The 15,482-nt window shown below is 41.5% G+C and overlaps 1 protein-coding gene across 6 annotated transcripts in view; it reads right to left on the reverse strand.

Moving 5' to 3' along the window:
• Positions 1-15,482, reverse strand: part of GLI3 (GLI family zinc finger 3) — a 287,319-nt gene that overhangs the window by 81,995 nt on the left and 189,842 nt on the right. For all 6 annotated transcript variants that reach the window (XM_019509091.1, XM_019509087.1, XM_019509089.1 and 3 more), the window contains 2 exons: positions 14,786-14,991; positions 9,839-9,985 (listed from right to left, as the gene is read on the reverse strand). In XM_019509091.1, coding sequence (XP_019364636.1) covers positions 9,839-9,985; positions 14,786-14,991 — 353 coding nt within the window. The remainder of the gene's footprint in view (positions 1-9,838; positions 9,986-14,785; positions 14,992-15,482) is intronic.

Raw genomic sequence — 15,482 nt, forward strand, 5'->3', positions numbered from 1 at the left:
GGGGGGGGGGGGGGGGGGTGCGGGGCGGGGCCGCGGCGCGGGGGGGGGGGGGGGGGGGGGGCTTCGGGCCCGGGCCACAACGTGGGGCTGCAGGGCCCCAGCGAGTAGTGGGATGGGCCCCTGAGTCGCTTGTCCAGGGGGCTGGGCCTGGCTCCCCGCTGCAGCGCGCACTCCCGAGGGGGACAGGGTGGACCTGTGACCCCCAGATCTGTGTGCAGGGCAGGCAAGGGCTGAGGGCATGGACTCCCACCCTGCTGCCCTCCCCTGGGGCCTCCGCAGCCTGGCGGGCATGACCTAACAAGGCAGGGCACAGAGGGGCCATACAAAGAAGCTGCTTGCTGCCATTAGCTCCACGCTACCCTGGCAACACACCTCCTGTGTGTGGGACTGCTTTGAGGGCAGTGGAGTGGGGTTGCGCCCCTCACTGCAGCCCCATGCACAGGAGACGTGTCACCAGGGCAGCACGGCGCTCACAGTGGTGAGCAGCTTCTCTGCACAGTCCCACTCTGCCCTGCCACACTGGGTCACACCTGCTGGGCTGCGGAGGCTCTGGGGGAGGGCAGCAGGGCTGAAACCCATGCCCGCAGCCAGTGCCTGTCCTGCACACAGTTCTGGGGGGCATAGATCCCCCCTGCCCCTCTTTGGGAGTGTGTACCATGGCGGGGAGCCAGCACCCCCTGCAGCCGGGAGCAGGGCCAGGGGTCTGCAGACCTGGGTCCATAGCCCTGGCAGCTGGGGGCCCCCTCCAGCCAGGCTGCGGGAGCAGGGGCTGTGGGTGGGGGGCAAGGGGCACCAGCAAGGCTGTGGGGGGTGGAATGAGATGCATGAGCAGGGCTGGGGGGGGCAGGCTATGGGGAGTCTTTATTTTATTAAAGGATTTGGGGGGGGTTATTGGAGAATTTGTGATTTTATATCAGGGAAAACCAGGATCCTTGCTGATGATCCAGCCATTTTTTCCAACAGCAAAATTCATCCAACCCATACTTCCTTAGCTTGCTTTGTGAGAATGTTGTGGGAGACCATATCAAAAGCCTTGCTAAAGTTAAGGTATATCACATTCACTGTTCCCCCCACATCCACAGAGCCAGACATCTCATTATAGAAGGCAATTAAGTTGGTCAGGCATGACTTGGCCTTGGTAAATCCATGCTGATTGTTTCTAATCACCACCTTCTCCTTCAAGTGCTTAGAAATGGATTCCTTGAGGAGCTGCTCCATGACTTTTCCAGGGACTGAGATAAGGCTGACTGGTCAGTAGTTCCCTGGATCCTCCTTTCGTAAAGATGGGCACTATATTTGTCCTTTTCTAGTCATCTGGGACCTCACCCAATCACCATAAGTTTTCCAAGATAATGGTCAGTAGCTCTGCAATCACATCAGCCAACTCCCTCAGCATGCTCGGGTGCATTATGCCTGGCACCATAGAGTTGTACACATCCAACTTTTCTAAGTAGTCCCTAACCTGTTCTTTCACCACTGCTGGCTGTTCACCTCCCCAAACTGTGTTGCCAGGTGCAGTAGTTTGGGAGACTACTTAGCCTGTCAAGATTGAGGTAAAAAAGGCATTGAGTACTTCAGCCTTTCTGCATCATCTGTCACTAGGTTGCCTCCCCCATTCAGAAAGGGACCCACACTTCTCCTGATCTTCCTCTGGTTGCTGACATACTTGTAGAAACCCTTTTTGTTACCCTTCACGTCCCTTGCTTGGTGCAATTCCAATTGCGCTTTGGTCTTCCTGATTTCGTCCCTGCATGGCTGAGCAATATTCTTATACTCCTCCCTAGTCATCTGTCCACGTTTTCACTCCTTGTAAGCTTACTTTTTGTGTTTTAGCTCGCTGTGTTTTAGTTCCCTCCTAAGCCAAGCTGATCTTCTGCCATACTTGATAGTCTTCCTGCACAGCTGGATGGTTTGCTCCTGTGTCCCCAGTTTTTTTTTTAAACACAACCAGCTCTCCTGGACTCCTTTTCCCCTCCAACTGGCCTCCCAGGGGCGAGCGAGTCAATGTCTGCTTTTCTGAAGTCCACGGTCCTTACTCTGCACCTCTCCTTCCTTCCTTTCCTCAGGATCCTGAACTCATCATCTCAGTAATCTCATGGTCACTGCTGCCCAAGTTACTATGAGCTACTACATTCCCCACCAATTCTTCCCTGTTTGAGAGCAGCAGATCAAGAGGAGCATGGCCCCTAGTTGGCCTCTCTAATACCTGCACCAGGTCCCAGATGCCTATGCATTGTTGTATTGCCCTCCTAGCAAATGTCACGGTGACTGAAGTCCCCCATGAGACCCAGGGCCTGTGACTGGGAAACTTCAGCTAGCTGTTTGAAGAAAGCCTCATCCACCAATTCCTCCTGGTCTGGTGGTCTATAACAGACCCCACTATGACATCACCCTTGTTTCTCTCCCCTCTGACCCTAACCCAGAGACTTTCAACAGACCTATCTCATTTGATACTGGAGCAATGAGCAATCATACAGCTTTTACATAAAGCACAAGTCCTCCCCTGTGATCACTCCTCTCCTCCCCTGCCTGTCCTTTCTGAACAGTTTATACCCGTTCAGAACAGCGCTCTGGTCATGTGATCCATCCCACCAAGTCTCTGTAATTGCAGGCAAGTCATAGTTCTGTAACTATGCAAGGACTTTCAGTTCTTCCTGCTTGCTTCCTAGGCTCAATGAATTCATATCCAGACATCTGAGGTAATTAGCCAGGTGCCCTACTTTCTCAGGAAGGCCTCCACTGTTGCCTCTTCCTGCTTGTGCTTCCTCCAGATCCCTTGCTTCCACACTTACCTCAGGGCTTTGATCTCCATCCTGTGGCAGACCTAGTTTAAAGCCCTCCTCACTAGGTTAGGGAGCCTGTCTGTGATGATGGTTTTCCCTTTCTTTGTCAGGTGGATCCCAACTTTCTTAGCAATCCTTCTTGGAACTACATCCCATGGTCAGAGAAGCCAAAGCCCTGCTAGTGACACCATCTGCACAGCCATGCCTTGATTTGCAGGATGCATCTGCTTCTTCCCAGGCCCCTCCTCTTGACTAAAGGGATTGAGGAGAACAGCACCTGAGCCCCTGTCCCTTTCACCCCTGTAGTCACTTTTGATCTGCTCAGGGTCTCCCCTGGCAGTATCACTGGTGCCCACTGGATGAGCAGCATGGGGTAGCAGTCAGAAGGCCAGACAAGTCTCAGTAATCTTTCCATGACATCTTGGATCCGGGCCCTGGACAAGCAGTAGACCTCCCAAGACAACAGGTTAGGCCAGCAGATGGATGCCTCTGTCCCGCACAGAGACAGTCTCCAACCACCACCACCTGTCACTTCTTCTTGTTGGCAGTGGTCTCAATTCTATCAACCTTGGGGAAGCCTTGTCTGGCATACTCCACCAACAGTACATGCTCCTCCTTCTCCTCTGATGCAATGGTTCCATATCTGTTATCTCTTATTACTACTTCTGTTATCTCCATAGCTCTGACTGGAAGTTAGGCTGCCTGCTAAGTGACCATAAGCATGGTTGGGATTTGCTTCTTCCACAGTCAGAGCCTCAACTCATTTTAGCATCAGAACCACTTGAACTATGACACCAAATCCTTAAGTCCCATATACTTAATAAGTCTTACCTACATCTGAACTAACTCTTCAGGTCCTGAAGAGATGGCTACCAAGTACTCATCAGTGTGCACTCCAGACTCCCCAAAAATGCACACTTTTCTCCTCTCCCTTTCCTCTCTGAAGGGAATCATCTCTTCATGCTCTACCACTGTCCTAAGTTATACTCTGGCTCTTGTAAAAGGTCTCTCTCCCCTAAATCCTCCCTAAACCTCCCTCTTCTTCTCCAATTGCTGTTAGCAGCCACCCTGCTCTTCAGAACAAAGCCAGTCTAGGCTCCAGGCCAGAACATCCCAACCTCTCACTCTGGAGAGATGACAGCTGTGGCTGTAGTTGAAGAGGTGGGAAACATTAAGTGAAGTGGATTTATAGCAGGGAACCTAAACTCAGCCTGATTATTTGGTAGCCAACAAGCTTTTCTTCTCCTTGGGACAATTCCTTGATGGTCACCTCACCTAGATATAGAAGACAGTCAGTCTTCATCATTCACTTGGGATCTGGCCAATTTCCTGAGGGTCAATAGTTTTTGCATGTAAATGAAACATTCCTGTTGCATAGTATAAAGTGATGATTATAGCTGAATGAGGGCTCTGCAGGATTTGATAATGGAAGAGTGGGTTTGGCTTCAAGCAAAGACACAACTGTCAAAATGGAAAATACAATTAAGTGGAATTACTGTTTTTCTGGTCTTCACAGTTTAATTAAATACTTAAAAAGTTTTAAATGTAAAATAACCATTTATTATATTGCAAAATGTTTTAAACCATTCATTTAGCATAACATCATTCTTAATTATTTTTATGACTATAAAAAGAAAAAGATTACAATTAATAAGCAACCCTGACTGTTAAAATAAACTTCTCAGCTTCGCCTAGGCATTTATTTTAAACACAAACACTTCAGCATTTATTTAGCAATTTGAAATATTTATCTATCTAAGGTATTCTTTCAGTGAAGCATTACATTCCATCCTCTTCATAAAATTCTTGGAAACCAAATATGTAGGGCCAATGATTCAATAGAAACTTTATTTGCCATCCGTACAAAGCACTGAAAAACCATCAACTTTGGCAGTGAGTAAAAATGGAAGATAGATTCTGGAACTCTACTGCATGGAAGACATAATTGTATAAGACTATGGAGTGGAAGTTATAATAGAAGAAATTGTAAGAGCATACAGTAAAGATTTGAGTCAATGGTCAAAAATCAAAGTAAGCATGATAAATAAAAAAATCTGATTTTTTGGGTACAGTTATTTCTAAAATATGAGATATCAATCATTACTTTAGAAAATGGAATACCACATAATGCAAATCTGTTCATTAACTTTATTTCTGAATTTAAATTTTTAGCATCTCTCAATTATTTATGGAACAGTTTTTAGATGTACATAACTTCACTCCTTTAAATTAAATTTCTTCACACAGGTCCAAGGTGTTGGTCTTTACCAAATGCTGTGTACATGACATGGTTGAATTAAAAATAATAATAAATAGAATTGTGTTAAATTCAATGGTTTTTGGTTCATAGGCATCAGAAGAAATTTGGTTTTAATGCTATAGAAGTATATATTGTGAGTTTTGTCTTGGTTTCCAAACTGATAAATCTCTTACTGACATACAAGTGAAACGAATGGTTCTACCAGTCAAAACACATAACACTTGGAACAGTTTAAATGTGGTTTATACTGAGTGGTTCAAAAGTGCACCTTGAAAATCAAGTGCTATTCTTAACTGGTCCACTGCAATGTATGGACACCAACATACAACATGGGTCTGGTTGGTCCTCCAGACATTCCACACAGCATCCCTCCTAGCCACCTTTCCCCCAAAGTTACTGAGGCTAAACAGTATGAATACTGTTAGCTGAAGTGTTACTATTATCATATATTGCAGCAGTATCCAAACACCTCAGTCAGGATTATGGCTGCATTGCAGTAAGAACTGTTCAAAAACAAGGGAAAAAAAACAGTTCTAGAATTTAAGTAGCACTCAATCATCAAGGTGGTAATTTTTCAGAAAGTTGTAAGTACCTAAAAAGGGATGAGGGTGACATTTCTTCCCAACAAAACTTACAGTGTTGCCACTGTTGGGTTGGAACATAGCTCCATTTTCTCCCCTAGTTATATGTAGATATAATTAAAATACACTATAAAATAAGTATGGTCTGAGAATGGTCAAGAGAAAAAGAGGAAATCTGTGCAGAAACCCAAGTAAAAAATCTGTTTACTGCCAAAACATCCTGTAGAAATAGCCACAAAAAGGCTTGTAGCATTCAAGAAGATCAAGTTAAACTCCAAACCTCTGAGAGGAGGACATGAGAGGAGGAAATGATGTAGTCAAGGATCCAAGGACAATCTTGGCCTTGTTCCTTACTAATACACCAAAAAGTCTTGGTAGATTAGACTTCAGCCCATGCAGAAACTCTTAAACCTCTGCATAAGATCAAGCACCTTGACTGCTACCCTACTATGGTTCTCCAACACCACAAAGAAGGTTATTCCTCATATTGCATACAATGCACTCATCTCTTCTGTATAGTATGTGACGTTGTTATTATTTGTATTAATCTTGAGGCTTCAAAATAGATCACTGTGCTAGATGGTGTATGCACATACATTTAAGAGACAACTGCCATTTTGTAAATAAAGAACAGTCTCTCTTTGTCTTTGTTCAGTTGTTGTGTGGAGTAAATGAGAAGGGGTCTTTCAGTGGATTGAGTCAGTTACCTTCTCAGAATTTGATTAAAGAGATAATGAGGAAAACTATCAATTTCTTTTTCATTCTCTGTGACAAGATGGTGGGGAAGGACAACTTTTAAGATCACTATAAAAACCCTGAAGAAGAGTGATCCATACAAATGACATAGTTTTGCATTGATCACAGCATTTAGCTATTGAATGTAAACATAGGCATTCATATTGTTAAAAAGCATCTTAATATCGCCTTTCTGCTAATTGTTTTGTTTCTCTTTTCTAATCTAAAATTCTGACAAAGAAGAAAGGGGTTTTCTTTAGCATGATGAATGATAGGACGTTCAGATTCCTACTTAATGACAATTAATTTGCTGTATACCCATGCAAGTTAAGATAGTTTTAATTAGTTTTTACAAAGTAAAAGGGTAACTTCATCTCCTATTAAGATAAAAGCAGTTATTGCCTGACTAAAAACATTTTCATCAAACACAGAAGGTGAACCTAAGTGACCTTCTTAGGATTCACTCTTATTTTAATTCTCTATTTACTGTTTAAAAATAACGCATTTGCATAACATTGCTACATATTTTTGCCTTTAGCACCACAGTAATTCCTTATTGAAAAGTTGCTGCTTTAATGAATTTCAAATGTCTGATCTCAGCTTTAAAAACAAACACAAACAAATTAAATAGGTTATAATAAATATCCATGTGTCCAAAACCAGTGACAGGAAATGTTCCTATTTGTGAATATGGTTAAGGCACTCTTTTATGAATGAAGTTATCAGCAGTGAAGGCCAATACTCTCCCTTTATGTAAGAAGGGGTAATGCAGTTGCAATGTTAAAGCTGTTTTTTTATGAATATTAGAGCAGTGTCTCTCTTCTAGTCTTTACTTACATTAATAGATTCTTCAGTGTTACTGCCATTATTTGTATAAGTGTTTCAGTGTCCAGTCTTAGGATTTCATAGAATACCCATCATCATAATAGCTAAGTACTGCACAGAAAAATGACAATAGATCTCCATGACAGCCTGGAGTGTGCCCACTCCCTATATAGCACTTTGAGACTCAAGGTTTTATATCAGGTGGACCAAAGTCTCAATTAGTTCCAAATATGATAGTTCCATTGACCTCAACGGAGCTACGAAGTGGAAGCAATTGCATTTATGTTACCAGAAATGTGCATAATACCAACCGCTGTAAGTTGCTATGGATCTATTGTATTTACCTGAATCCAAGATGACTCTGAATTTAAGATTCTATATTGTTATAATTTCCCATGTAACGAATCTAATTATTGGAGGGTTGTCTTAATTTTCCCCCCATTGCTGCAATAGGGAAAGCAGTGAAAGGAGGGAAGGCTGCAAAGGGGCTATGGAGAAGTCAAGTGGCCTGACCCCTCCTCCTCACCCCCCACACTTCGCTCCCTGCTGCCTGTGTCCCCATCCCCACTACTTCCCCGTCCTGATGCCTGCCTCCCCCAAGGTGCCCGCAGCCCCGTTCCTGCCCTTCTGCTGGCTCTGCCCCTCTGCCTGTCCCTCACCACCTCTGCCCCTTTGCTCCCACCCACACCATTGCTTACCCTCTGGCTCTGACACTGGCATGGTACCCTGCTACCACCCTTAGCCCTTGGCCCTGCTCTAGCCCCAGTCTGGCCATGCAGCAGCTAGTGCAGTGGCAGCAGCTCTCACCCAGCCCTGAACCCTGACCTGAGACTGAAGCTGCTGCTACTGCCACAGCTGCTGCATGGCTGGGCTGGAGCTGGAGCACATACTCTGTGCTCTGGACTGCAGCAGGGCTAGAGCCATGCCAGAGCAGAGGGCAAGTGGCAGCGGAGGTGGGGGATTGGGAGAAGGTAGAACTGGCAGCAGGAGAGGGGTGGGCAGCAATGGCCAAATCTGGGTTGGTCAGAGTCACATGTGCAGCAGCCACCTTCTTCCCACTCCTCCCAATTGCCTTGGACTCAAATCCAAAATGAGAGGCTTACCTCCCCCTCCCCCCCCATGTGGAAAAAGGTCTTGTCTTGGATTCGAGTAAGTATGGTATTCTAGACACATTAATAACAGAGAATAGTAATTTATCACCCATTTCTTGCATTGTACCCTGAAAACCCATCTGAAAGCGTCATGTTCTGTGAAGTTCAGCAGGACTGATATCTGTAAATCTGGTTTTATGTCAACTCTACTTGTACATATTCATTATAGGCCTCTTTAAGTAGGAAATAAATAAGTTTGGAATATCTTACCTACCTACCAAAAGTCATTGTGCGCAGCTGCAGCACTATATATCATTGTTAACAGAAACAGACTAAAGTTAAAAAAATATGCTCACTTTATTTCCAACTAATCAATGATGATGTTTAATTTGCGTGTTCAATTCCTACTCCATACAGTTTGCCTGACTCTTGTAAAAATGATTACTCCATCACCTCTCTTACATACTCATGCATATACTCACACATATGCACACAAACATATGCAAACAAATTGCAAAGGATTTCCTGACAACAGCAGCTTTCCCATGCTCTTATACATTCTGTGGGGGAGCCTCATGACTCTCATATTTGATGTCAACTCCTTGGGATCAGCAGCCATGGAATATGGCCAATAATGAGATACAGAACCATGCACTAGCAAGGATTTTAAAAAGTTACAGGCCAAACAGGTGGTCTAATACAGTAGTATTGCTCCCTACTGCCAAGTGAGAGTCAACAAGGCTTGATTTCTAGTCCCAGCCTCAGACTTCCCAAGTTTCAGGGAGCTGAGATTGTTCCACACACAGTGTAAGCACCTCTTAAGTGGAGTGGAGTACTTTCCATAATTCAACAGCAACCGTTTTTTGGCTGATTAGCAGTAGCAGTGAGCAGCTTTACATGGAGTGCTCTCAATTCCTCATTTGCTAGATAACAATGAAAGGTCTCAAAGAAGGTTAAGTGGTGGAGGAAGCTATATAGAAATTTGGGTTGGGATTCTCAGGGACTCAACAATCCATAACATGTAAGCCAGAACAACCTCAATGCTTCTTCAGTACAATGTTGTACAATTGGGAAACACTGCTGTTTCTCTCTGAAAACTCTTTCAGCACATTTTACAAGTTGTTCATGTTATTATTTATTTAGTTTGGGGGGGGTGGTTAGGAGGACACTTACAAGGATTAGAAAAATTGATGTAAGCATGTTCCTTAGTAATAGTGAATACATCAACATTAATGATAAAATTGACTTGGCATCTGGTTGATGCTTAAGGCAACATTTTTAAAAGCACCTAAGTCCCACTGAAGGTCAGTTTTGTTCATAGCCCTTTATGATCAGGATCAGTCAAATTTCTCTCCTGATTCCCTTTTAAGGATCACTGTGAAATTTGCAGTGCTATTCCTCCCAAAGTACACTCAGGCCAGCATCCTGCAAAAAGAAGCATGGGGACACAAAGTCCCACTGATATCAGCAAGGTTCCATGCACTCACAGAGGTCAACCCACGCAGTTGTCTTTGTAGGACTGAGGCTGTAATTTGCCTCATTCTATATGGTGTGGTCACTTACTATCCATGGCGTGAAGATACTCCATGTGAAGGGCACCAGCTCCTGCAGTGGCAGCAGAAGGAATGATGTCAGCATACGGGCTGCGCTGACCTGCCAACAAAGCCATCTGATGGTAATATTCAGCTGGACTGACTCCAGCATGGGGAGCTAAAAACACAACATAAAAAGTGCCATTAATGACGTAAGATAAACAAGAAGCAGAGTTTTATTACATGACTGTTTCCCTTTAGCTATTAAATCATCTTGTTTATTTTTTAATGTAATGCAACGTCTGCAATATGCCATTGTGGTCAATATCATTCAACCAATGATAAAGCAAAGGCACCATTCAAAAACAGCAAGACATAAAATATTAATTAGCTTGTGGTGACCTCATTTTTTATATTTATTTTTATAAGTGAATCTCCAGGTGAGACTGACAGCACCGGAAACTAATATGTTTTATTTAGTCACATAAAAGCTAACTGCAAGTAGCAACAGCATCTCCCCAAAGCCTTCTGCCAATATGTCTCAACCCTGTCTTCAAGGAACTATCTCCAGAGGCAGCAAAGCTCATTCTAGTCTCTGGACTCTGTTGAGAAAACCAAAAGAGTTTAATTTATGGCAAAGGTTTTTGTGTATGTAGAGCTGGAGCAGGACAAGCTGACTTCCTCAGATAGTGTAGCTCTCAGATGGGAGCAACTTATTTTTGATTTAGGCTGAATTCAAGTTGAGTGAGGCCTTCTACCATTCCTACAAACACATACGTAACTGTACTTATGAGAGCACTCCAAATGAACTTAATGGAAATACTTGTGCCCAAGTGTTAGCAGGATTTAGGGGAAGTCTCTATACACTATTACCAAACTTATGAGTCATCCAGTCCTCTGACAATGACTTCTTTTAATCTTACAAAAGCAAACACTTTTTTCTTCTTTAAAAAGCATTTATAAGCTATTTTCCCCATAAATTGGTGAAGCATTACTAAACTCCATGACATTAAATGAGGTATAACCCGGGGCTAATGAGAAAATCTATGTTAGTTTAACAGCACACCATTTAAGTGGGCCTCTAATACTACAATAATTAGGAGGTGGTTTTGTGGCTTAAAGCAGAAGGTGGGGGGTAGAACAGATTACACAATTATGGTGTTTTAAAAGTGGGGAGGCACTCACTATAGTTCAGAGGAATTCCTTATAACTGTTTTTCTATCTGCTTTATTCCACAGTATGCAGAAGCTAAATCATAATAATTTACTCTCTGTTTTACTCAGGGACACATTATTGTGGTGCACCTATTGCATCCTACAGGAGTGAAGACACAACACAGATCACAAATCAGCTGACTGACAGTCCTGTATGGTAGGTCTCCCTGCTTCCTAACCCCCTGCATCCCTACCTTTAAAGTGGTATAAATGCTCATCTGTCCATACATATCCTACATATTAGAAAAGCTTGGTTCTGTTCTTGGTTCTGCTCTATGGCATACCATGTGACCATGCGACCTTGGGTATGTAATCTTACCCTGTCTTTTAGTTGCTTTCTTTGTAAAGTGGAGTTAACAAAATTGTCCTACTGTACTCTTATGAATGTTGTTCACTACAGTGCATTAATGTTTTTAACGTTCATTGACATCCTTGAATTTAAGATTAATTTATACTTTTTATTATACATTCCTCCTTGCTTTCATTTAATATATCCTGAGTGGAAGTAAAACTTCAAGCATTGCTCCTACAAACACTAATACTTGAATAATTGTATTCACGTAGGGTTACTAATATGGGTGAAGTTACTTATTTGAATTTGTGTTGGAAGGATCAGGTCCAAAATGCAAACAAGCACCAAAGTTTGTCTAAAAGGAAAAAATGGTGATGTCAGAGTGAAAGCTCCTACAGCAACAGAATTTACAAAGCAGACTGTACTCTTAGACATAAAATAGGCAGAAACACATTTTTGCTGCTATATAATGAAAGACAACACATTGAAGAGTATACATTATTTTAAGCCAAACTTTCAGAAAAAAGGTAGGAAAAAGAAAAGAACTTTAGAAAGGGACTTTTCAGGAGTAAGGATAGTAAAGAAACTGAACCAAAAAGGAACCCCTCCCTCATCAAAATTACAAAAGAATTAGGATCCCTTCCTCGCCCACTGTCACCTCTTGTAAAATGGTAAGAAAAACATTTGACTGAAATTAAAAAAAACTCATTATACTGAGTCATTGATTTTAAAATTCTACAGTAGTAGGCAACTGCGATATCTTTCCAGACACACTTAAAATGCTTCCTGAGCTTTCTGACATAAGTGTCTGGGTTAACTAACAATAACACTGCAAGCTCAAAAGGGAAAGCAGCAGAACCAGCAAAGGCATAGATTAACATATATAACTGTACTGCTAATGTTCCATATGTTCAAGGTTTGGCTTACTTAAGAAAGCTTTCCTGAAGGCCTTCTTTAAATATTAAAAAATTGGACAACTAATAATGGGTTAGTTGAAGAGTAATTGAGTTTAGCTGCAAAGTTCAGCTTCCAAAATATGTAGCTAATATATATATTATGTATTTTGGAAAAAGCAAAACTTAATGAAACTATTCACATGTATAAATCTACTCATGGGCATCTTGGAAGGACTGCACCATTAACAGGTGATCCAAATCCAGCCCTGCTGTGGCACAGGTCATTTAGAATTTGAGATCATTAGGCCACGGACCAGGTCTTTGTCACTTTGCACCAATTTTTACCCCACTGTAGCTTTAGTGGAGTTGCTCTAGTTTTATGCAAGTGTAAATTGGAGAAAAGTGAGCTCCTGTGTCTTCTTTGTGTGTGGACAACACTGAGAGCATTTGGGACTGTACTGGAAAACATACAAATTGGATGGACCCAGTCCTTGGCCCACTTTCTGGCTGCCTTGTGTTGCTGAAGTGAGTTTTTGAATTGCTGTCCATCATTGGTGTTCCTAAAAGTGACAGGGCAGGATGCAAGGCACTCAGCTATGTTCTCCCCTGCTTCACCAAAAGGCTACAGGAAGCATAACAGAGCACACCTGTAGCTTTCTTTGGGTTACATTCTAGGCTTTTTTGGTTTCCACCTATCCCAGGATCTGTGCATCAGTGTACTGATCCCTGGAACAGTAATTTAAATGGCCTAAAGCAATTTAATTAATGTTACATACCTTTTTATGTATTTCAGGAAAACAGCACAATTTTATTTGCCTTCCAGTGCACGTTGTGCATGTGTCTGAATGGATTAGTAACTCAGTTCTGACATTAGCAGTGTGCGTATATGCACACGTATGGCAACAAATATGCTGTTATTCATTGTAATTAGCATTCTGGTAGTACCCAAAATGGGGCAGAGACTATAAATGAACATGAGACATTATGGTGTGATCCTAGGAAGCTCTCTCTGAATAAAGGTTGTACGGTTCCATGCTTGACTAACACATACAGCTAGCTGTGCAACATATTTAACTTCCTTTAAAAAAAACAGGTCGTTTTACTGACACCTCATGCCAGATATGCCATATGGATGGTATACATTGGTCTTTATTTATACATGCAGTGGAGTAGAATCAAAGTGTAAGTGATTTTTTTTTAATCAGATTTGATAAAAGGTTCTTGAAATGTCCTTATATTAACCTTTATTGAAAAATAGAGAAACACATAATTACAACATATTTATTTAAAAATAAACCAAAGTCTCCAAGGCAGGATAAGCACTCCAGAGTACTCAGTGACAAGTTCCTTTAAAATAATTTTTCCAGTCACTGCACAGAGCTTTTGTTAGAGAAGCATGGAGTTAACAATGATTTACACAATCACCAAACAGTCCATACCACTGACAAAAAAGCCTTATGTGTATGCATAAACTCTGATTGACAATAGGTCATTAAAATTTATGCTCACAAGAATATGCACCCATAACTAATGGATTAGCTGTAAAGGTATATGTTCTTATAAGTGAGGATTCATTAGTTATCCATTTGGGCAAGGTGTACTGCTCATTTTTCAAATTCAGCTAACGGCAGTTTGTCTCTCTTTTGTAAATCTGTGTGCGCATTGGAAGGATCTTTTTTCTTAGTTAAAAAGGAGTTAAGTTATTGCCACTAAATTACACCACTATAATACTATTCAGCAAAACATTACCATTTTGAAGTATCAAACTACTAAACTATGGAAACAAAATAATTAACAGGAACCAGCCCACAAGTGATTCTGTTCACTGCTCACTCAGGGAAAGTCCCAATGAAATTAATGGGAGTTTTGCCAGAATAAGGATAGAGGAGAGACTGCAGATGTTAACTCACATCCAAATAAACAGGAAAGTAATATCTGTATACCAGCCAAATCTAAAGGAAACAACACTTCCTAACTATACTACCTAAATTTGACTAGTTTAAACACATGGGATTTGCCTGTGATCACCAATCACCTATTTTATTCCAGTGTAATCTCATTTGGCCAGATCCTCACCTAGGAGAAATCACTGTTCCACTGAAATTAAGCAGTGCTATAATGGTTCAAAGTACCCAGTGAGTACAGAGTTAAGATAATAAAACTACTGTTTTAATTAAAGAAAAGAACTTCCCAACAAATATGTTCCATGAACAATATGGTGCTCTACTAATTTTCACTAATTAAGAATTAGGTTTGACTCAGTGCAGATATTCTTGATTTACAGAAAAAACAAAATCACACCCACAGTCCATCCCACAGACAAAAGATGTTCTAAAGCTGAAGCCCCTTTAGATTTTAAATTTTGCATGAGGATTTTTTTTTGCAAAAGTTTCAGCATTTGTGAAATATACAAATGACCAGTTGATAGGCTGATGAAGTATTGAAACATTTATGACATAATGAATATATCTGACAAAGGTGCTGAAGCTGCTTTGTATGAAGAAAAAAATGTTGACAAGATTAATATAACTTAAGTCGCCACAATGACAGCAAACAGGAAACCATTCTTAACCCACCGTCTGTTGGGCTGAGTCCTCGGGCTGCTGAGATCATGGACAGAGAAGGGCTGCTGTGCAGGGATCGAATGTAGTCCATGTATGGGTTAATGTAAGGGTGAGGAGGGCTGAAGGGAGATTCTGAGGTGGCAGCCGGATTTCTGTGTGGAGAAATTCTAATGAATGGAAGATCTGAATACGTTGGGCTATTAGATAATGCAGAAGGCCTAGAAAAAAAAGAGAAGAGAAAAAATAGATTATTGATACAATCAACAGCACAAATAGGGAAGCAAAGTATTTTTTCAAAGTATAACAGGCATTCCTAAAAGAATAACAACCAGACTCTATGTGCAATTATTTCCATGAACTTCAACTGCCTGGAGAGAAAATACTAGGCAATAAAGAATTCCCTAGATCAGCTGATCCCTGACCTATTTTTAATTTAAGGCCATTTTTGGTGTATATTTTTCCTTTAGATTTCAGAAGAAAATAATGCTAATTAGTGTGAACAAATATTCTGTTCACCACATACTAATTACTTCTGCAATACAGAATTCATGCTGAGATGGCTAGTCATTTACAACTTCTAAAAAGCCCATCTATTGGAAAAAGCTTTTAAAAAAAGAGGTATTTTGCCCGTTTCCATGATTTGCCAACTTACCTCTATTGTAAAAGCACACCTATATTTGTGATGAAAACAAATGTAGATGATCCAAAA

The sequence above is a fragment of the Gavialis gangeticus genome, unplaced genomic scaffold (genome assembly GCF_001723915.1).
Source record: "Gavialis gangeticus isolate Ggan-Ray unplaced genomic scaffold, GavGan_comp1, whole genome shotgun sequence".
NCBI lineage: Eukaryota > Metazoa > Chordata > Crocodylia > Gavialidae > Gavialis > Gavialis gangeticus.